This window comes from Heteronotia binoei, chromosome 14 (assembly GCF_032191835.1).
Source record: "Heteronotia binoei isolate CCM8104 ecotype False Entrance Well chromosome 14, APGP_CSIRO_Hbin_v1, whole genome shotgun sequence".
Lineage (NCBI taxonomy): Eukaryota > Metazoa > Chordata > Lepidosauria > Squamata > Gekkonidae > Heteronotia > Heteronotia binoei.
This window is the reverse complement of record NC_083236.1, coordinates 11,141,612-11,164,751: the sequence shown is the minus strand read 5'-3', so window position 1 is coordinate 11,164,751 and position 23,140 is coordinate 11,141,612. Positions and strand designations below refer to the sequence as shown.

The following is a 23,140-nucleotide window of genomic DNA, read 5'->3' as shown; positions in this document are numbered from 1 at the left end:
CAGCCGAGTAGATCTTCCTGCCCATGGAGTCCAATTTCTTCCCCTCCTTGTCAGGGGGGGCAGAATGCACCCTGCGCGACGTCGAGGAGGACAAGACGATGGCTGAGTTTGGTGCTGGGTGCGTGAACAAGAACTCCGCCCCCGTCTCCTGGACCTTGTACATATGGTCCAGCTTCCTTGAGGACACCGGTGCCGAGGATGGCTTCTTCCATGGGTCCTTGAGTGCCTGTAGCATGACCCTGGTCATCGGCAAGGCTACGACTGCGGAGGTGTCTCTCTGGACGATATCAAAAACACTATCGTCCACAACAGGCTTGGGCTGTGAGATGGGTAGGGAGAGGGCGGCTGCCATTCTCTTAACCATCTCCGCATAGGACCGCAGGTCTTCGGAAGGGGAGACTGGAAGGTCCTCTGCTGTGTTGGGATCTGGCGAGGGTTCCCAGGTTCTCTCCTCGTCGCTCTCCGACCCCGATGGCGAGGACTCTCCGTGGTCCGAGTGCGCCGATAGGGGTGGTGTTGGCTCCCTCCGCGGCGGCTGGATCGGCGTCGGTGGTCGGTGCGGGGGCTCTGTCGGTGCGACGCGTCGCTCCGGTGGGATGGAGACCGATGCTGATGGTTGCCTTGGTCGGTGCGATGCCCTGGAGAATGAGGACGTATCGGACCGATGCTCCCATTTCTGGTGTTCCGGTGGCTGGTACCAGTGGTACTGCGGACAGCAGGGATATGTCGACTGCCATCTATGCTGCTCCCAGGGGGGCATCGATGGAAAGCGGTGCGAGTCGACCGACGGCTCCCTTCGTCTCACGCCCTTGGGCGCTGCAGGCGTCGCCGCGTCGACCGATGGTAACTCCTCGATGTCCGATGCCGAGTCGATGCTCCGCCGACGAGATGCCACCGATGGAGACCGACGGGTTAGGTCGATCTCCACTTCCGATATTGGAGGCTGCGGCCGGTGGGCGCTGGGCCCGGGTGAGATGCGATGCCGATGAGCGCTAGCCCTTGGAGTCGGAGGGCTGCGTGGCCGATGGACGCTAGCCCTTGGTGCTGGAGGGCTGCATGGCCGATGGACGCTAGCCCTTGGCGTTGGAGGGCTGTGCGACCGACGCGCGCCTGCCCCTGGAGTCGGGGGGCTGCGGAGCGGAGAGGGAGGAACCCTTCTCGGCGGCTCGGTGACGATCGGCGCCGACACGTCGGGAGAAGGTGGAGAGGAGCGTGGTCGTTTTCGCTTCTCCTTACTCTTCACCTTCTTGGAGGATTCGCGCCCCGCTTCCTCCCGTCGCTTCTTCGCGGGCCTCTCGGCCGATAGCTCGAGGGACCATTTTGCAGGTTGCTGCTCCCTCGGAGCTTCCGTGTCGACTAAGGGCGCCTTGGCCGATGGGCCCGTTAGGGGTTGGGCGGTCACCATTTTCGGTACCGATGCCGAAGGGTCCGCCATTGGTTTCGGAGGGCGAAGTGCCGAGGCAGTCAGTGCGGCCGAGAGCCTTGCCACCCTGTTCTTCCTGGTTTGTTTGGAGAAACGCAGGCAGTGTGGGCAGGCCTCCACACGATGCGCTTCACCCAAACAGAGAAGACACAGGGAATGGCCATCGGGAGGGGCGATCTTCTTCCCGCAGGCCTGGCACCTCTTAAAAAAACCCCAGCGACTGTCCATAGACAGCGGTCGCTGGGAAAGTCCTCTCAGAGTCCTCTGAGAGGGGAAAAGGTAGGGAGCAACGGGGGGGGAGGTCCCGGAGGACGACCCACCACAACACGCGCCCGGAAAAAACAACAACAACAACAACTTTTTTTTTTTTTACTAACTAACTAACTAAGAACTAACTACTACGCTAAGGAAAACAACAAACAGGCTAATATTTACAGAGGCTAGGGGAAAACCCGAAGCTCACCGACCGGGAACACGATGAAAACGCAGCTTCTTCGCGCAGCGGTCAGAAAGGAACTGGCGGGGTTACCGCGATGGCGCCGTTGGGCGTGCGCAATGGGACGCCTGCGCATGCCCAATGGCGCCGATCGCGGAAAATTCTCGGGCTTTCTTACAGATACCGATCGGGGACCAGCGCAGGCGCAGTATCCCACAAGTGTGATGCACAGAGACCACGAAGAAGATCAAAATTTTATATGCTTCACCTCTTACATATAAGACATGGATTACGATAGAGAACTCTTTTTAAAATTCCCAGCATCTTCATGAAGCAATTTGGAATTTGCCTAGTGATAGACATCTGATTGACAAACAGAACCCCTTTTTTAGGATTCACTTTGGTTTTACGAGATAGAAAGAACTGTCCTCACCCCTAGTGTTTTTTTAGGTCAAAGGTGGTTTCTTCTGGGAAGATGTTCAAAATATGGAGAGAAAAAGGGCTACATTGTTTGTGTGATGTTAGTTTTAAATATCAGCTTTTCAGCAAACAACAACTGGTTAAACACCGTATAAATATTCCCTGGATCCAATACCACCAAAGTTATTACACTATACATAAAAACGTTACTGTGCAATCAAACAGGCCACTATCATCTTCTGAAGAAGTGATGTTTAAGGGAGGTTAATGTACCAGAGGGTTAATTACAGTTACATGCCAACTTTTAAATAAAAAATATGAAACCAAGTAGCTACTCAACAAAAAGACTAGTTCCTTATAGCTCTTATAGTTCCTACTCAAATTATGTCAAAGCATGGTCATCTCTCTCTGGACAAATTTTAAAGAGAGACAGTTGGGTGTAGTGGTTAAGCGTGCGGACTCTTATCTGGGACAACCGGGTTTGATTCTCCACTCCTCCACATGCAGCTGCTGGAATGACCTTGGGTCCGTCATAACTCTGTCAGAAACTGTTCTGATCAAGAGCAATGTCTGTCAGAGCTCTCTCAGCCCCACCTACCTCACAGGGTATCTGCTGTGGGGAGGATAAGGGAAAGGAGATTGTAAGCCGCTCTGAGACTCCTTCGGGTAGTGAAGGGTGGGGTATAAATCCAATATTATCTTCTTCTTTAGTAGCAAGAGTTCCAAAGATACGGACTCATAACAGAGAAAGGAGAAATGTGTGTGTGTGTGTGTGTGTGAGAGAGAGAGAGAGAGAGAGAGAGCACAGAGGTGAGGCATGACTGAGCAAGGAGACAAACAGCAGAAGAATGGAAAAAAGAAGGAGCAGCAGAAGAGGAGATAAAAGACGAGAGGAAGTGGAAATGAACAAAGTGATTAAAAATGGGAGAGGATTTTCAGCTGAACATGGAAAAGGAATGGAAGTTCACAAAACAAAGGAAAAGATGGTTGCACTTACCTGTAATTGTTATTCATTGCATAGGCCTACTGGGGAGAAGTTTTTGAATGAAGCCCAACAAAAATTCCCAGGAGTGTTCCATCCTCCTTCCCTGTGTTGTTTCCTGCCTTCTGCAGCTTGATTAAGAGGAGGAGAGTGCCCTTCCCTCAGTTCTTCTTCGTGCTGCTGGAGTGAGGAATGTGTGACTATACAGTGACCATTTGAACATCTGCTACAGGTAAGCATAACTTTGTTTTCACCACCATCATACCTCTACAGTCCCACATGGGAGAATACTGAACTGACTTACCAGCCTTAGGAAGGCTTTCAGTTGAATAGGGATTGCCAGGCCACTGTTCCCACTACCACATTTCTTATGGCATCTGTGTCCATTGAGTGATGCTATGTGAAGGTGCAGGAGGAAGACCACATTGCAGCCTTGCGGGTGATGTTAATGGAGAGATCACAGAGAAAAGCAGCTGAGGCAGGCTGTGCTCAAATGGAGTGAGTGTAAAGCTTCAGGAGACACTCAACTTGTGCTGGTTTATAACACAGGTTCATGCAGGTTACCATCCAATTGCACAGGCAACTTCTTGCACAAGTTGGGGTCTAGGAAGGAGATGAAAATGTTGCTTTTCTAAAGTGTTTCACTCTTTCAAGGTAGAAAAGCACTCTATCCATGTTGAATGACTGAAGAGTTCATTCCTTGTCATCCTGTGGATGGGGACTTCTTCACCCAAAGGGTGATTAACATGTGGAATTCACTGCCACAGGAGGTGGTGGCGACTGCAAGCATAGCCAGCTTCAAGAGGGGGTTGGATAAAAATATGGAGCAGAGGTCCATCAGTGGCTATTAGCCACAGTGTGTATATATATGTGTGTATGTATATATATATACACACAAAAAAAAACTTTTGGCCACTGTGTGATACAGAGTGTTGGACTGGATGGGCCATTGGCCTGATCCAACATGGCTTCTCTTATGTTCTTATGGTAGGGGGATGTCTTGGTATAGATGGCAACTAGCTTTCAATTCGTATGTTAAAGAGCTCTACAGTAATTCTGGATACCTATCTTCTTAAAAAGCAGATTCTCATAAATCCTCTTTGTCCAAAATTCTTGACACAAAACTCTCTTATTGGACTAAATCCTGACACTTTTCAGGAGCCAGAACCCATAACTTTTCCTGCATTAAGAAGAATATCCAAGAAAGGGATTACTTGAGCACACAGCCTCATGCCCACAGGATTTTTCTGGCATTCCTCCACCAAAATTGCTGCCTTCCTATGCTTTTTTATTTAACTATCCCAAATTACTTCAGAGCTTTCTTATTAGTTCAACTGAATGCGCAGCACACTCCTGTTATGAAGGGAAGATTAAGAAAGATTCCTTATTCAGACAACATTTGTGATTTTTCTCAGGAGAAAATTGGGTTTTTAATACATATTTTGTTGGAGTATCCTCTTTATATTAGACTTAGAAACAGGTTTTTAACACAGTACCTAGATAATTTTTCATCTTTGTCTCCTCACAAGCTAGTTTACTACACCTTTTATCTGACAGATTTCCAAACCTTACTCTTGCAAAATTTTTCTTGCAAGGTTTAGTGTTTTGTCCAGATGATGCTACTTAACAGATTGGTTTTTGACTGCTGAAGACTTCTCGTCAAGAGCTTTAATCAGATTAAAGGGATAGTAAAGAGAAAGTTTAAATGGAATTTAGATGTTACCTTAGGAAGAAACTGGAATGAAGTGAGAAGGACTACTCTCGTCTGAATACTTTCTATTATGCCAATAAAGGTTGGAATTGGAATACTTTCAGAAATAGGGGTTTGTGTTGCAGCAGCTGGGGTTCACTGACCCTTCTGGCTGATGTGAGGGCAATCAGGAACAATGTCTTCAAGATGAAGAGATGGAGGGAGCAGGTGGTCATGAGTATGAATGGTTTGCCCATGAAGCACAAGTACTGTGGGGCTGGAGGTTGGACCAGGGGAAACTGATTTAATAACCCTTTTGGGGATAGTTTGGATTCTCTCAGGGCAAACAAGAATCTCTCCTCAGTATGTATGTGAAAGTATGTTATGGTGGCTAGATTCCTTCCCTGGACCTTACTTAGGAGATATTTGAAGATTCTTTCAATGGGACACATGACAGGTCTTTAACCCACCTACAGAAAAGCTTCCATCTGGTGGAATAAAAGAACCATATGGCCCGTTTTCTAGCACTAAGCAGAACCTCTTTTATGAGTTCAGAGAATTAGCAGTGGTCTGGGAATGACCCATGCTGCTAAATGCAGGTTTCCAATCTTTGAGTGCAAAAAGTGGCCACTGTAGAAGAAGGTCAAAAGGGGGCTATTAAAATGGTCGACATGCATTCCTGACTCATTTTGTAGCGAAACTTTGGAATTAGTGATAGGGATGGAATGCATATAGCAGGCCTCCCATTCACTGGATCTGGAAAGTGCCTACCAGGGAGTTCAGATCCCAGGTCCCTTGGAAACAAAAGTACTTGCATTTTTTGTTTTGCCTGGTAGCAAGAAAGTCTGTGTTAGCACTCCCCAATACTGGAATATTGTGGAAAGAAAAACCCAGTTGATTTGCCATTTATATGGCGCTGAGGGGTGAAGCTGAGGAAGTCTGCTAAACTGTTGTTGGCTCTGACTATGTGAATGGCCTGGATGATGGCATTGTTGTAAGTCACCCATAGTGGGCCATGATGCATTGATAATTGATGATTCTGAAGTCAAGGGCAGAAGGTATGTATATTTTTCTGCCTGCCCCATCTAACAGATAGGCGCTGAGTGTTGAGTGCCCTTATTCTTCCCTTGAATATGATCTATGGCCAAGGAATTAACTGTGGGATGTTGGAAAAGGAACAGGCATCCTTCCTGTTTGGTTCGATATTGATTCTCAATATGCCTAGTGGAATGCAGCACTGATGCTGAGCATAAACAGCTCCAAGCTGTGGCTTCCAGTGTCATTCATTAAAGGAAAGGTGACAGGTCCTGTATTCCCCAGACTCATAACTCTAAATATCAGATCTGTGGCCCTCAGAGGTGCACAGGATACATTAACTTGAGGGATCAAGCCATTCAGATGAGTTTTGTTACATACACAGATATCCCAGCATGCGGAATATATAGACTGTACAGGAGGGTTCAGAAGCATAGTTGGACTCTGTCCTATGAGTAGCTTGATTGTAGTCCAAGGTGAGCATACCAAGAGATTCTGTGGATCCAGCTGAAGATCTGGGTCATCCAGAGTGGCTTGCCTCTCCCTGGTTGGAACTGAGGGGAACATGTGAATCCCAGCGCTAGTCTTGATTCAGTAAAAAAACGATGAATATCAGCTTTCAATCCCTCTAAATCTCTTTTACACAAGGGAGCTTCTTCATCTTCAAGCACAAGATCAGGGGAGGGAGAGTTAGTGGCGGCCATGACTGGGACAGATCTAGTAGCAGGGCGACTAACCTTCTCGGCTCTGTCCGATTTAAAGAACTCAGCAACTGATTTCTTCTCCTTCGAGATCGATCTTTTTTTATTCTTGGTTTGTTGTCCCATTGAAATTTACTTGCAAACGTTGAGTCTAATGACTATATTAATAGGATGTATAGGGGGCTGCTCAGGAGCTCTTTCAAAACACGTCCGCCATGCACCAGCGACGCTCCGCCCCCCCAGCGCTAGTCTTAATAGTCACACTGGAGCTGTCCACATGATCATATCAAATATAAATCTGTTGGATCCATCTGAGGTGGTGGATCCAAGCATTGGGGAGGGGGGGGTCAGTTGATGTCAGGGGATTAGGGGTTCCAAGTCTTATACTTCACCTGAGATGGAGAGGGATGAGCATGGTGAGTGACCTGATGGAGATGGTATTCTCAGAACAGAGACTGGCTTCTTGATTGGTTCCAAATATGGTTTTTGAGAAGACAGGTTTTAAGTAGGGGTGGGTAACAACTTTGCCTTGGGAGGCTTCTCCAGGTTCTTATGCTGAGGCTTTTCAGGCAGTGGTTCCAAGGAGCGACACCTTGGGAATACAGGGGCAGAGTCCGCAGCTTTTCTTGTATTTTTGTTGGACCCAAGTTGGTCAGATTTGATCTGAGGACCACTGAAATTGAAGATGCTTGGATCTGTCCATGATCTGAGGATGGCACTGAGCTCAGATCTTTCTCCTGAGTGGCACCACATAAAGCCTCTTCCCAGAGCACCACTTTCAGATGGGAAGTTCTATCATGCATTAACTTGGGAGGAAACTGGCAACAAATTGAGCAGTGTGAGATGTTGCGCTCTTTGTTGAGGCATACAAGGCACTTCTAGTGGTTGTTTGTGTGGGGGATTTTGACCCATAGGATCTGCATTTTTTGAAGAGTCCTTTTTGTGTTATTTTCCAGGTACTAGCTATCTAGAGATAGAAGACTGAGTTTGTGCTGGTTGGAGATGGAAGTTCTATTGATAAATTTCTCTCAGCAGCTGCAGAAAGAGAACGGAGTGAAGTGCACTCTGCCCCTTCTTTTTCATGCTGGAAAAGGTGAGAAACAGTGTGGGGGAGGTAGGCAGTGCACTCTCAGCCATTTTTGTTTTAAAAAAATCAAAAACCTCTCCACATGTGTGAAGTATCCATGTGGGACTGCACAAGTACCACAATTATGAATAACACGATTTAAGCCACAAGAAGAGAAAATATGGCAGCACAGACAGCACTGATAACAGGAACAAGAAGATGCAGGAGAAAATCTATCAGAAAAATTCAAAGAGTAAAGAAACCAAAATTTAACTTTAAGAGGGACCTGATAATACAGGGAAACTAACAACCCTCTGAATCCCTGCTTGCACTAGTACTAATCTCATGACTGTGAAGACATGGCCTCTAGGATTCACGCCACTCATCAGGACCTACAAGAATCCAGAAAATGCCATCTTTTGACTGCTGAAAGAATAAGCATGAACACACAGTGCAATTTGGGCCAAGCAATACAACCAGACAGTTTGATCACCCCAGTGTGCTGGGAAACTCAGCAGGCAAAACGGCCCACTGGCACTTACCGTGAAGGGTCGTTTCCTCTGAGGTCAGGAGGACACCTCTTTGGGTTATTCCCATCATTCCTGTAGGGAGGCAAGAAATACATTTTTCTTCTTCCTTTTGGCAACTTCAGAATAACCCACCCCTTTCAGTTTTCGGACTCCAAAAGCTGTAAACTCAAACTAATTCTAATTTTAACTAAGGTTAAACTTGAGAAAAATAACTTACTAATTTGACAGAACATGTAACTGTACTAACAGAAGAACAGTATACCAAAATGCAGAGGTACAGAGCAGATATGGAAGAAGAGCAACACCAGAAATAAAGGATGATGATGGAGGGTATGGCAAGATGTCCTCCTGGCCCTCAGAGGAGAAAGACCCTTTACAGTGAGTATCAATGGACTTTTCTCCTTCTGAAGCGGAGGGCATCTCTGTAGGACCTTCCAGTGCAGTGTCCCTTAGATGGGTAGGTTATCATCATAATCAGAAGTTAGGATGTGTTGCAAAACTCCTCTTCCAAAGGCGGCATCTACTGATGCTATTGTGTGAAGTTTGTAGTGTTGAATGATGATGGAGATGGAAGACTATGTGGCTGCTCTGCAAACCTCCTCCACCGATGCTTGGTTAAGAAAGACCATGTTGGTAGAAGCACTGCAGAGAGAGTGTGCAGTGATGCCCTTAGGAACTTGTAAACCTGAAGCCTTATAAACCTCCACCACAATGCATGCTTTAAGAACCGAGCTGATGGAGTTCTTAGACATTCTGTTCCCCCTCCCACCAGGAGGATGAAATATTATGAACATGCGGTTAGTACTCCAAATGGTGTCAGATCTGGTGACATAAATCTTCAGAGCACATCTGACATCTAAGTTGTGCCAGATGAATTCCATGGGATGCTTAGGCTGAGGGCAAAAGACTGTCAAGTAAAACTCTTGCAAGCAATGAAACTTGGAAGCAACTTTGGGAAGAAAGGTAGGGTCCGTCCTGAGGACCACTTTGTCTTTTTGAAATACACAAAGTCTGGATTTGATGGACACGAGCTCAGGAATTTTGTGTGGTGAAGTTGTAGCTCATCCTGAGCCATTTCACTCCCACCTCTCTCAGAGGTCCAAATGGTGGTTTGGTAAGAGCAGACATACCTGCATAAAGTCTTCACTTGGGAAAACTATGTACCTGAGGAGGAGCTTTCATTGTTCCCCCTTGTAGAAATAACTGAATGTTAAGATGTTTGGACAACTTGCATCCCCCAGTGAGTGGGAGTACCATGAAGACTGTAGCTGTCTGTCTTGCAGAAATGAAAGCACTGAAACAACTGAAGGAGAGAGGGAATCCACCTTTTTTGTCTGCTCACCTTACACAGACTTTCCAGGTAGTGTTATAGCTGCAGATAGTAGACCATCTTCTAGATGCTAAAATCATGTCAGTCACATCTGAAGGGCATCGTAGTAGGAGAATCCCCTGCTCAACCTCTGGGCAGTCAAAACCACTCTGGATTGGGGTGCTAGACTGGACCCATATCTGTTGGACAACAAACTGGACCCATGTCTGGGGAGATTGGTAGTGGGACTGGAGAGTTCTTTCAGCATTGAGAACTAGGGTTGGCATGGCAAAAAGGAGCTACTAGAATGACTTCTGTGCATAGATCACCTTCCAGATGATCTTGGGCAGGAGGGAAATTGGCAGAGATACACAGAGGAGGCCCCAAAGCCATGGGGTTGTCAGAGTATCTGTCTTCTTTGCTTTCTGGCTAAACACCTGGTGGTGGACTGTGGTAGCTATTGATCTGATGGGTATGCAAAAAGATCCACCTGAGGATGCCCCTGTCAAATACTTTGCCATGAATAAGTTAAATGCTTTGAAAGTGCCTTACAAACTATTTTGGAATACTGTACCCCGTTATCACATCCGCTTTGTTTCTCCCCTCATTCCTATTGCCCTGTTGCAGTGCACAGCTGTGTATTATGTCTAGCACGCTTTTAGTAACAGAATGTATCCAAACTGCAGCCCTGGGTTGGAAAACACCAGACAGAGATTGCTGGGAAAATACCTGCACCTGGGAAAGGGGGGGTGGTCTTTGCTTTCCCCAAACCCTATATCACCCTCGGCCTTGCTACTTACCCCCAGATCTAACTCAGAATGCCTGTCTAAGTGAACTTACCTGGATTCTATAATAAATGGAACTTTACACTAATTGTAAGTCTATTCACTGAGTACCAGGGGGGTCCTGGAAGACCCAGGCATTGACATAAAAGGTTGAACAGGTCTGGATTAAGGGACCATTCCCCCTTGCAGATGGCCTCCCTGCTCAGTCAATCTGCTTGGACATTGTTCTGCCCTTTGATGTGTTCTGCCTGAATAGAAGAGTTCCTTTCCACCAACAGTAGGATCTTCACTGCCTCTCTGCACAACTAGGACAAACTGGAAGAAGAAGAAGAAGAAGAAGAAGAAGAAGAAGAAGAAGAAGAAGAAGAAGAAGAAGAAGAAGAAGAAGAAGAAGAAGAAGAAGAAGAAGAAGAAGAAGAAGAAGAAGAAGAAGAAGAAGAAGAAGAAGAAGAAGAAGAAGAAGAAGAAGAAGAAGAAGAAGAAGAAGAAGAAGAAGAAGAAGAAGAAGAAGAAGAAGAAGAAGAAGAAGAAGAAGAAGAAGAAAAAAATATTGGATTTATATCCTGCCCTCCACTCCGAAGAGTCTCAGAGCGGCTCACAATCTCCTTTACCTTCCTCCCCCACAACAGACACCCTATGAGGTGGGTGGGGCTGGAGAGGGCTCTCACAGCAGCTGCCCTTTCAAGGACAATCTCTGCCAGAGCTATGGCTGACCCAAGGCCATTCCAGCAGGTGCAAGTGGAGAAGTGGGGAATCAAACCCGGTTCTCCCAGATAAGAATCCGTGCACTTAACCATTACACCAAACTGGAGCCTCCCCACTTGTTCAAATATGCCTTCACAGATATATTGTCAGTTCGAATTAGGATATGCTGGTTGATAAGGCTGGAAGTGAAATAGTTCAGGGTGTCACGTCTCAGGGTGCAGGCAGGAGGGAGTCTAAAGCCGGTCCGAAGTCAAAGTTCAAGGAGTCAGTCAGGAGTCGAGTCACCACAGCAAAATCGCAAACCAGAAGGAGAAGTCAGTGTCCAAAGCCAAAGGGTCAGGGTGCCTAGGAATTCAGACCAGTCAGGAACTGGAATCAGGAAGGAGCGTGGATGCAAGCCAGGGAATCGACTTGTTGCTTCCACAAGGTTGCCAAGTCCCGGGCGTGAGTTATATGGGAGCCTCAATCAGCCGGCTCCTTGGGTGGCCGTAGTTCTCCTAGTATTCAGGGCTAATAGATCAGAAGCATTGGCGAGCTGCATGTCTGCGCTCTGCCAGCGTTTGTTGAAGACGGGTGCACATCCTTGAGATGGGAGGGGGAGAGCTTGGAAGAGACTGATTGTCAACAGCCGGTGTGGGTGCCTGGAATGGGGAGGGTGTGATTGATGGGCCAGCTGCCGGCTCTTCCTGGTCTGTTAACCCTTCCAGCTCCCCCTCCTCAGGGCTCATGACACAGGGTCAGGTGAATTGCCCTGAGCTCTAGTAGGCTGATTGATAGCTGTTCCACTGGAGACCACTGTCCATGAGCAGGAACTTCCTGCAGAACTGTTCCCCATTCCTGGAGGCTGGCATCTGTGGATAGCTCCTTGAACATAGGAATACCTTGCCCTGGTGTAGATTGTTTATCTCTGTCCACCACAGAAGATGGGTCTTGACTGCTGATGGGACTAGAAAGCTCCAGTTTCTCCATGATTGGAAGCTGATGTGGATGCAAAAGAGTTTCAGGGGCCTGGCATGGAGATGTGCCCACTGGACATTGTCAATGGAGGACACCAGGAGACCCATGAGTTGGACAGGGACAGGAGGGATGACAACTGACTCTGAATAACTACTGTGGCTGTTTCTTGAATCTTTCTAATCTGGGACAGTGGAAGGAACAGAGAGTTGGTCAAGGAATCAATCATAGTTCCCAGATGTTTGATCCTTTGGGTTGCTTGGAGTGCACAAGATCACCAGGAATCCATGTTCCTGCAGGCATAGGAGCATCAGTTCTGTATCCTGGAGAGACTTGGCTTTATTGGATTAACAGATTGTCTAAATTTCCTGAGATGAACTGCTGGATTTATCAGGAGCTCTGAGAAGACTCTGGGATCTGTGGAGAGTCCAAAGGGCATAGGCTGGTACGGAACACGTTGGTCGTCCACTACAAACCAAAGGAAGTGTTTGTGAAACTGATGTATTGGAGCATATAGCTATGCTTCTGCCAGGTCTATGGATGCGAAGAACTCACCAGGTTGAAGAGAAACCATAATGAGTCTCAAGGCTTCCACGCGAAAGTGACACAGCTTGATGTACTTGTTGAGAAACTTGAGAGCCAGGCAAATCAAAATCAGACAGTCACACAAATCAAAATCTACATGAGAATAGGCAGTATATGAGAAGTTTCCTACATGGCCTTTAATGCAAAAGAAGCTGTTTTTCTTTACTTAAACCTTGTCACTAAAGCTAATCTCATCATGGAACTGAATTATAGCTCTCATAGGCTGGTATACAAGCATATGAAGAGAGAGGAAGGCAGGAGGATAAACGAGGTACTGAATAATTCTTACAAATAGTGCTGTTTCAAAGCCTCTCAGAACCACTGATCTACCACCACCCCCAGCTGGGTTTCCTGCGTGTTTGGATCCCATCCCTGCATTTTTATCATGTATTGACCAAGCACATTTCACAGTGAAATTCAGAGTACTGATCATGGCAAAACAGCAAATCTTCATGCTGCATAGACATGCATATTTTGAGAAATGACAACACGGCATGGGGTGTGAACTCTCTTTAAATCTAGTGGGATATAAATGTAGTTTGGCACAGAAATGCTAAAATGTCACAAGATCCCAGGCATCATGACAGCACAGCAGATACTGATGTATTGATGGAGACTACTTGTTGGCCAAAATGTGATGGATTTTTAAGGCTATCAAAACAAGCCGCTACGAGTCTTAACAAAAGTGCAATACCATCACCACAAACCCACTTTTCTTTTTTGAAATTGTTTTTGGAGGCAAGTTTATTTGTTAGTTCTCTATCTGAATCATTAATATCTTAAACAATCAGTGAGATAGGGTTGCCCACCTCCAGGTGGTGGCTGAAGAGCTCCCAGTATTACAACTGCTCTCCAGGCAAGACAGATCAGTTTCTATGCCAATAAATGTTTTGACTGACAAATCAGTTCACCTGGGGAAAATGGCTGCTTTGGAAGATGGACTCTGTGGCATTATATTTCATTGAAGTCTCTCCCTTCCGTAATCCCCACCCTCCTCAGGTTCCACCCCCATAATCTCCAGGTATTTTCCAACCTGGAACTGGCAACCTTATAATGAGAAAAGTGACTAACAATTACACTCTTCTAAATGAACAGGCTTAGAATACTGTAGCCCCTCTTAGCACTGTTAATGGGCTAGTAGCTTAGTAATAAATAGTAATAGGAAGAGAGGGGAAAGGCAGGAGGATAAATGAAGTACTGAATAATTCTTACAAATAGTGCTGTTTCAAAGCCTCGCAGTCAATCAATCAATCAACATTTTATTTATATCCCGCCCTCCCCGCCGAAGCAGGCTCAGGACGGCTAACAACATCAAATACAATAGATTATACAATAAGTATTTAAAATCAGTATCTAGCTTTAGAACAGTCTAATTTAAAATTTAAAATTAACATTCTGGTGCTATTTCCAATAAGCATGATGGCGAAAATCACTTAGGCGAGTCCCTCTGTCATTTAATCGGTAAAGGCCATCCCAAAAAGGATGGTCTTGCATGCCCTGCGGAACTGTTCAAGGTTCCGCAGGGCCCGCACTTCTTCTGGGAGCTGGTTCCATAGGTGTGGAGCTACGATAGAGAAGGCCCGCATACGAGTACTCTGCAGTTTTGCCTCCTTCGGCCCGGGGATGGTCAGTTGGTTCTTCCCTGCTGACCTCAGTGCTCTCTGGGGTTCATATGGGGAAAGACCGTCCCTCAGGTAGGCAGGTCCTCGGCCATATAGGGCATTAAAGGTAATAACCAGCACTTTGTAACAAATCCGGTATGTAACTGGCAACCAGTGCAGTCCGCGCAGCCCCGGCTGTATGTGCTCCCACTTCGGGAGCTCCAATAGCAGCCTAGCCACTGTGTTCTGCACCAACTGCAACCTCCGGGTTTGGCACAGAGGCAGCCCCATGTAGAGGGCATTACAGTAATCCAATCTCAAGGTGACTGTTGCATGGATCACTGTTGCTAGGTCCCGACGCTCTAGGAAGGGGGCCAACTGCCTTGCCCGCTTTAGATGAAAGAAAGCCGACTTGGCAGTGGCTGCTATCTGGGCCTCCATTGATAGTGAAGGCTCCAGTAGAACTCCCAAGCTCCTGACCCGGTGCGCCGCTTTCAGTGGCATCCCGTCAAAAACCGGGAGAGGCATTTCCCTCCCCAAAGCGCCCCGACCCACGCAAAGGACCTCTGTCTTCGTCGGATTCAGCTTCAACCCACTCAGCCTTAGCCAAGTTGCCACGGCCTGCAATGCCGTCAAAGTCTCACAGACACCTCTTACCTAGAGAAGGAGGAATTTTAAAGAAAATAATAGGTTGGTATGGCAAGAGACTTGGATGGGCCAGGCTAGCCTGAACTTGTCAGGTCCCAGAAGCTAAGCAGGGTCAGCCCAAGTTAGTGCTTGGATGGGAGACCACCAAGGAAGTCCAGGGCTGCTGCACAGAAGCAGGCAATGGAAAGCCACTTCTGAATGTCTCTTGCCTTGAAAAGCCTGTGGGGTTGCCGTAAGTCAGCTGTGACTTGAGGGCAAAAAAAAAAAAGTCCAAGAGGCAAACTTGAACACCACTGAAGTTACCTTTGCGGGTGGGGTCACTTAACAACAAAGAAACATACACACGTAAGAATACTAGAGGACTCTTATCTGGTAGAAAAAAGTCCTTGCTTTCCATTGTATTTGTTTCATGGATTCTAAAATTTAAAATTTCCATGTACGATCTGAAAAGAAAGCAGCACTGAATTTTGTGTGATGAATCAAAGCCAACAATGCATTTAGGTAGGAAAAATCCAATGCATAGTTATTGGACTGGAGAGACTTGTCTTAGCAGTAGTATGTGTGAAAAGGATCTAGGGGTCTTAGTGGACCATACACTGAATATGAGTCAACAGTGTGATGCGGTGGCTAAAAAGGCAAATGCAATTTTGGGCTGTATCAACAAAAGTATAGTGCCCAGATCATGTGAAGTGATGGTATCGCTTTACTCTGCTCTGGTAAGCCCTCACTTGGAGTATTGTATTCAGTTTTGGGCACCACATTTTAAGAAGGATATAGACAAGCTGGAACGGGTCCGGAGGAGGGCGACAAAGATGGTGAGGGGTCTGGAGACCAAGTCCTATGAAGAAAGGTTGAAGGAGCTGGGCATGTTTAGCCTGGAGAGAAGGCGGCTGAGAGGTGATATGATCACCATCTTCAAGTACTTGAAGGGCTGTCATATAGAGGAGGGTGTGGAATTGTTTTCTGTAGCCCCAGATGATAGGACCAGAACTAATGGGTTGAAATTAAATCAAAAGATTTTTTTGCTCAACATTAGGAAGAAGTTCCTGACCGTTAGAGCGATTCCTCAGTGGAACAGGCTTCCTCGGGAGGTGGTGGGCTTTCTTTCCTTGGAGGTTTTTAAACAGAGGCTAGATGGCCATCTGACAGCAATGACGATCCTGTGAATTTAGGGGGAGATGCTTGTGAGTTTCCTTTGTTGTGCAGGGGGTTGGACTAGATGACCCTGGAATTCCCTTCCAACTCTATGATTATAAAAGGAAGAAATCATAACTGAGATTATGTAAATGCAGAGAACTGTATGCTCAAAGCTAATATACATATTTAATAGAGTCCACTTGCAGAGTGGGTGGCATATAAATCTAAAGTAAATAAAATAAAATAAATAAATGAAATTCCAAAGGCTGAAATGGAATGCCAACTTACACAACATGAAATTGCCTGTCCACCTCTGAGGTGTACGCTGAGGCCTTCACAGAATTTATGAAACGTAATAATTTTAAGTAAATCTTCTGGCATACAGAGAAAATCCAGTGTTAATTCCACCCTAAAAGCCTTGCACGTCCTTACCAGCAGGAACAGATTACAGCTATCGATTGCCGCCTGGAGAACATTCTCAGTGTGAGAAGGGAAGCAAGCCACAGTGACAGACAACCAAGCTATTGATCTACTCCAGTAGGGAAATTGCATTTCAAAATGAAGGTCAGGACTCCTTTACACCACCTATCAGAGCTCTTGTAATGTTCATCAGGACACTGCAGTGATTGGTGTGGACAATTCTGATTCACACCCTAACATGCCTAGCAGTTTTCTGGTTACAACAGGCTGGACAGAAACTGCAGGTGACAAGCTACATCTTCTACCCCTTGACAAAGACAGAAGGCAGGGAGAAAAATAGGTGTTGTGTCAAACAAAATGCAGGAAAAAGTTATATGCTCATGAGCATTGTATCTCTGCATGAAGAGACTTCTGCTTTTAAAATGTAAACAGATGCATCATTCCCATGCAATCAATTGCATGTGGGACTGAGACAATAATTCAAAGCCTCGTATGATGCCAGAAACTGGGGATAAGAACATTACAGATGTGCAAAGAGTGGTGCAGACGCTAGGTAATGTTAACTTGCAGGCTTGTACGGAAACTAAACCCTCGGGATGCATAAAACGTGGATTCTGATGTCTCTACACTAATGAACAGAGTATGGGAAACAAACAGGAGGAACTGGAAGCCCTACAAAAGGAAATGACATAACAGGCCTTACTGAAACTTGGTGGGATGACACTCACAACTGGAATATTAGGATTCAGGGGTACAACTTATTTAAAAGGGGCAGGCAAATGAGAAAAGGCGGAGGTGTAGCAGTATATGTGAAGGAGGTATATACTTGTGAGGAAATATGTGAATCTGAGCATGGCAGCTCAGTTGAGAGTCTCTGGGTAAAAGTAAAAGGAGTAAGAAATAACAGTGATATTATTGTGGGGGTCTGCTACAGACCACCAAGTCAGTCAGACGACTTGGATGAGATACTTCTACAGCAGACTGCAAAGTTCTCCAAGAGAAGGGATACAGTGATCATGGGAGATTTCAATTACCCAGACATCTGCTGGAAGTCCAACTCTGCTAAAAATGAAAAGTCAAATAGATTTCTGACTTGTCTTGCTGACAACTTCCTTTTCCAGAACGTGAAGAAGGATACAAGGGGATCTGCTATCTTGGATTTGATTCTCACCAACAAGGAAGAAATGATTGAAGAAGTGGAAATAGTGGGCACCCTGGGCAGTAGTGACCATGTGATTTTGGAATTTACAGTCTTAGGGAAGGGAAAAGCTATACGTAGTCAGACTTATAGGTTGGACTTCAGAAAGGCAAACTTTGATAAACTTAGAACTATGCTGAGTAAAATCCCATGATCAGAGATACTTAGGAGGTTCGTTCCAGCGGGAAAACCCATGTGTGGGACTGCACAGAGACCACGAAGAAGATCTGTTGCTTTTTAAAGGGAAATCACACAATGCCTAAATATATCATTAAATGCTTTGGCAAGGATCTGGAATAGATACTTCCATGGGTGCAAGGGTTTCCCCCCATGGAGCGTGATTCCCCCCTATCCCATGCCAGGCTGAAATATTCCTTGGGTCTCCTCCAAGAACAGGAGGGGGGCATTTTTGGGTTGCTACAAGTGGAAAGAGGCAAGAAAACCATGCTTCATGGACAGAAATCCTTGTGCCAACAAACCCATCTAGTTTGGATCCAACCCCTTGTTCTTTACATAAAAACAGATCAATTTAAAATTAAGCAATGCCATTTGTACAATAGACTGCTGGGAAAGGCTTTCTAGCAGAGACAAAACCCAACATTGTAACTGAGACTTACCGCAAAGAGAAGCATACATGACAGTGGCAATCCTGAACTTGAATCAAATTGAATTATTGGAAAAGGATACAAGCTCTGATAGAGAGTTATAAGAGACTTCACGGCTCTGCTGGCATTGATGCATGTGGCACGTATAAGATTTGGCAGCAGTGCTGAGGTCACGATTGCTCCGTCAAATAAAGGACCAAAAAATGGCACCTGCCAAAATAAAAATCGTAGATTGAGATGAAAATACATCACTGAATAAGGAACTCTGGTCAGTGCTAGATATTACGATCATTATAGGTAACTATCAGTACAATACTGTCACTTTCTATGTCACACATATAAAGCACTGAAATAAAATATACACCTACACCCCCTTTACACACCAGGTACACGGGCACGGGTTCCCAGACTGGCCCAGTCTACAAAAATGGCCTCCTTTTTAGCCTTTGCTAAGTGGTAACAATACATACAGGCAAGAATTTAATTTTGGATTCTAAAAGTGTTCCCAAAATTAGCATTCAAAGACCCAATGTATCTTTTTGTGACTCCAGAAGGCTGCCTCAACTCTTATATTCATGAGTAAATCATTATTGAGAAGTTCAGGAAAATCTTCCTTGAAAAGGCACATGTTTTAGAAAACAAGCTGAGTGTTATCTTTTCCACCAGAATTTTTATGTTATTTTAATGCCATTAAAAATTAGAAATCAGACTGATTTTAATTTGAATGGGCCGTGCTAAACTGACTGACTGACTGAATGGTTTGATTTTATAAGTAGTTTCAATTTGGCAGTTTTAGGACTGGTTAATTTTTTGTGTGCTGTTATGTTTTATTTCTGTAGCTGCATTTCCAATTTTTGTAGACCACTCTGAATATTATTTCAATATAAAAGCTGTACAAAAATCCAAATCCAAAATCTTCATTGGCATAACAATATATTTTTTAAAAATGTAGCAGTACAAATCAGTCTATATGCCAACAAGGAGAAACAATCATAGTACAACGATTTGTAACATTATATGTAGTAATAATAATAGGACAAAGTGATAAAAGTTTGCAACAGAAATCTCAAATATTACAGTAATTAAAATGGTTATAGTAAAAAGCTTAACTATCCAAAGAGGAATCACAGATACACCTTATTTCTCTCAGTCACAAAGCTGCACAAATTATTATCTGTATGCAAACAGAAAATCCCAAACAGATTCTTTACCTTGTACTGAACACTTCTAAAAACAGGACAAACTCAGAATTCAAATTAAGGACAAAATATATAAGAAGATATTGGATTTATATCCCGTCCTCCGAATCTCAGAGTGGCTCAAAATCTCCTTTACCTTCCTCCCCCACAACAGACACCCTGTGAGGTGGGTGGGGCTGAGAAGACTCTCACAGCAGCTGCCCTTTCAAGGACAACCTCTGCCAGAGCTATGGCTGACCCAAGGTCATTCCAGCAGGTGCAAGTGGAGGAGTGGGGAATCAAACCCAGTTCTCCCAGATAAGGGTCCACACACTTAGCCACTACACCAAACTGGTTTAATGAACAGATAAATTATTTACTTATACTCTGCCATTCTCCCCAAGAGAGACCCCTAAGAGGATTACATTGTTCTCTCCTCCATTTTGGATTTTCCATTATTCTAACCTAACCAGTTAGAATAATGAACAGAAATGGCATGGGTTTACAGTAGCCTTTATCCAGGTTTTTAAGTGCATGCTTAATGATCAGAAAGATTTGTCCAAGAATTATAGCTGGAACTTGTGCTGGCATTCTGCTATAGCAGGAGACTTACTTGTACTCCCCAGTGTTGTCTGCTGGCACCTCAAAGGGGTGTGGTCTAATATGCAAAGAAGTAGCTGTTATAGGCTTCCCAATCCCCAGGTCCCAGAGGGGGATCCCCTGGTTTTACAGGCTCCCCCCCTCCCCCAGCCAGCTGGCCGGTGGGGGAAGCCCCACCCCCACAGTGATCATGCACCTCCATGAATGATTCACATAGGGAATGATGGGGAATTGATCCATGGGTATTGGGGGTTCTGGGGGGGCTGTTTTTTGAGATAGAGGCACCAAATTTTCAGTATATCATCTAGTGCCTCTCCCCAAAATACCTCCCAAGTTTCAAAAAGATTGGACCAGGGGGTCCAATTTTATGAGCCCCCAAAGAAGGTGCCCCAATCCTTCATTATTTCCTATGGAAGGAAGGCATTTAAAAAGGTGTGCAGTCCCTTTAAATGTGATGGCCAGAACTCCCATGAAGTTCAATTACGCTTGTCACACCCTTGCTCTTGGCTCCGCCCCAATATCTCCTGGCTCCGCCCCAATATCTCCTGGCTCCACCCTCAAAGTCCCCAGATATTTCTTGAATTGGACTTGGCAACCCTAAGCTGCTACAAAAAAAAAAAAAAAGCTCTGGTTTAGCCATAGAGCTTTGGTGCATCCTACAGCATCACCCCTACAGCATTATCCTACAGTTCTACAAGGACAACAAGGATACTGAAGCAAAATAACCTACAAAAAGATTAACAGCCAGAAAACAAAAAGCTCAGACTGGGTCTAATCAAGCAGAGCAACATGGTTCAGCTCTGCCTCACATTTAACTCTCTAAAAAACCACAGCCATTAACCAGCTTTTATCCCCCTAGAGCAGGGGTGGCCAACGGTAGCTCTCCAGATGTTTTTTTGCCTACAACTCCCAGCAGCCCCAGCCAGCATGGCCAATGGCTGGGGCTGATGGGAGTTGTAGGCAAAAAACATCTGGAGAGCTACCGTTGGCCACCCCTGCCTTAGAGGAATGGTGAAGGCTGCTGCCACAAACTGGGCAAAGCTGGGGCTAGTTCTGAGTGCAGGAGCAGTAGTCAAAGATGACCCACTGGACAGTGCCGTGTCCTGAGTACCTTGAGGGTATGCTTTGACACAGCACCACAGCAGAACTGGAAGTTTATAAGTACTTGTACACAGGGCTTTTTGAGTAGAAAAGGCCCAGCAGGAACTCATTTGCATATTAGGCCACACCCCCTGACATCACCATTGTTTCACACATGGTATTTTTGGTAGAAAATGCCCAGTAGCAACTTATTTGCATATTAGGCCACACCCCCTGACACCGAGTCAGCCAGAACTGTGTTCTTGTGCATTCCTGCTCAAAAAAAGCCCTGCTTCTACAGGTGCTTTAACATTTGTAAAATATTAATTTTATACTTGTTAACTACAAGTGTTTCATGTTCAAATCCTGAATTACACACAGAGAAAAGGCATCCTGACATTTGTTTTAAATTTGACTGGCCTGATTTCCCCTCCCCCTTCCCTTGACATTTGAAGTGCATAAAAATAATGTTAAGATAGTCTGGCTTTACCTCTAAATGAACCTGAAAGCTAGAGCTGTGCCCAAGAGCCAGTGTGGACAACACAGTGTGGACAACACAATCAGTTCCAGAAAAAGGACTCTCTCCCTTAGTAGACTACCCTTCCCTCACTCCAAATGGATAGTGATTGTTTCATGGCTGTCTCGGGTCCTAAAATAATTTTATTTGTTTTCATGGGATCAAAACTGATTTCTTTTTGAAAAACAGACGCTCAGCAATATAAAACACAGCAATATAAAAACAAAAAGATCTTGCTCGATAAACATACAGATAAGAAACAACACAGTCTCCTCCCTGGTGATCTTCACAAATCCTAACGTTATCATGAAACAATTCATACTCCTCACACTTCCACTTTTGCTGTACTACAGTTATTAAGCAAAAAAAAAAAAGCACAATTTTAAAAAATGTTACAGTCAAATTTAAATAAGCCTTTTGAGGACAAAGACATGTCTTCCACAGCAAGCTATAGAGTTTTAAAAGCTGGCAAATTAGTAAATTATTGTACCAAATGGCTGAGAATTAAACCACTGCTGGCTGGCTGCAATTTAACGAGGCCTCTGTGTCCCAGGGAACTCTCCGCATCTCCCTGGCGGTATGTGCCGCGTGTCAAGGCTGCAAGGCGCTCTTTGTCCACTTTCGCAGGCTGCTTTCTGCCTCATTGTTCAGAATATCTTAATGCATCTGCGGCGCGTGGAATGCATTCAGACTAACAGACTTACTATTGTTTTCCTCGCGGCAGCTTTGTTGAGCAAAAGACTGCATCGCAGTTCCCGATAATTATATTGGTTAATTAATCAAGACAAAAAAGTTTGCAAATCGTTGCCTGGTTGCCGAGCCAGAGAATAATAATAATAATTTTAAAACATTGAACACAATGCAAGCTGTAGCAATATAACAAAAGTAACAGCTATTTGATCAAAGATTCTTACATAATGAAGCTATTAATACTAAATTGGTGAATGTTAACATTACTCCAGGTGTCACTACTTAGATGCAAACAAAAAAAAGGCTAACATGTACATAAAAGGCCAAATGTTACCATGGATCCTGAAACCTGACAGAGAAGGGACAGCTTTTTCATTTGATTAGGGAATGCAATTTAAATACCAGGAACTGAAGCCAAATAGCCAATTCTCTCGAAAAGCTGCTTTCATTCACTCAGGGGTCAGTAGCTGGTGAACGAAAGGTCAGCCACATTTTGCCCTGGAAATGTCCAGATTAATTTTATTACACTGAAAAGGTTGCATTTTAAATGGAAAACGTAATACATTTTCCACTTTGCTATTTTTCTTTCTGCAGACTGGATACTTTGAAGATACAGTTGCATCAGTGAAACAAACAAGCTGATCTCCTCCCAAGTCCCTCATTCTGCAAGAACCCTTGTCAATCCAAACATGACTTTTAATGAAATTATTTGGGGAGCCAAATTGAACCTAGAGAGTTAAGGCTTCAATATCAAAGCAGCAATTTATCAACACTTTACAATATGCTTCAATGTAAGCAGACAATAATGTGACTCAAGAATACAATTTTAGTGCAGTTTCTCAGAC

The 23,140-nt window shown here is 44.9% G+C and overlaps 1 protein-coding gene across 2 annotated transcripts in view; it reads right to left on the bottom strand.

Moving 5' to 3' along the window:
* RALGAPA2 (Ral GTPase activating protein catalytic subunit alpha 2) overlaps positions 1-23,140 on the bottom strand; it is a 380,381-nt gene that overhangs the window by 82,809 nt on the left and 274,432 nt on the right. For both annotated transcript variants that reach the window (XM_060253668.1, XM_060253669.1), the window contains one exon: positions 18,313-18,440. In XM_060253668.1, coding sequence (XP_060109651.1) covers positions 18,313-18,440 — 128 coding nt within the window. The remainder of the gene's footprint in view (positions 1-18,312; positions 18,441-23,140) is intronic.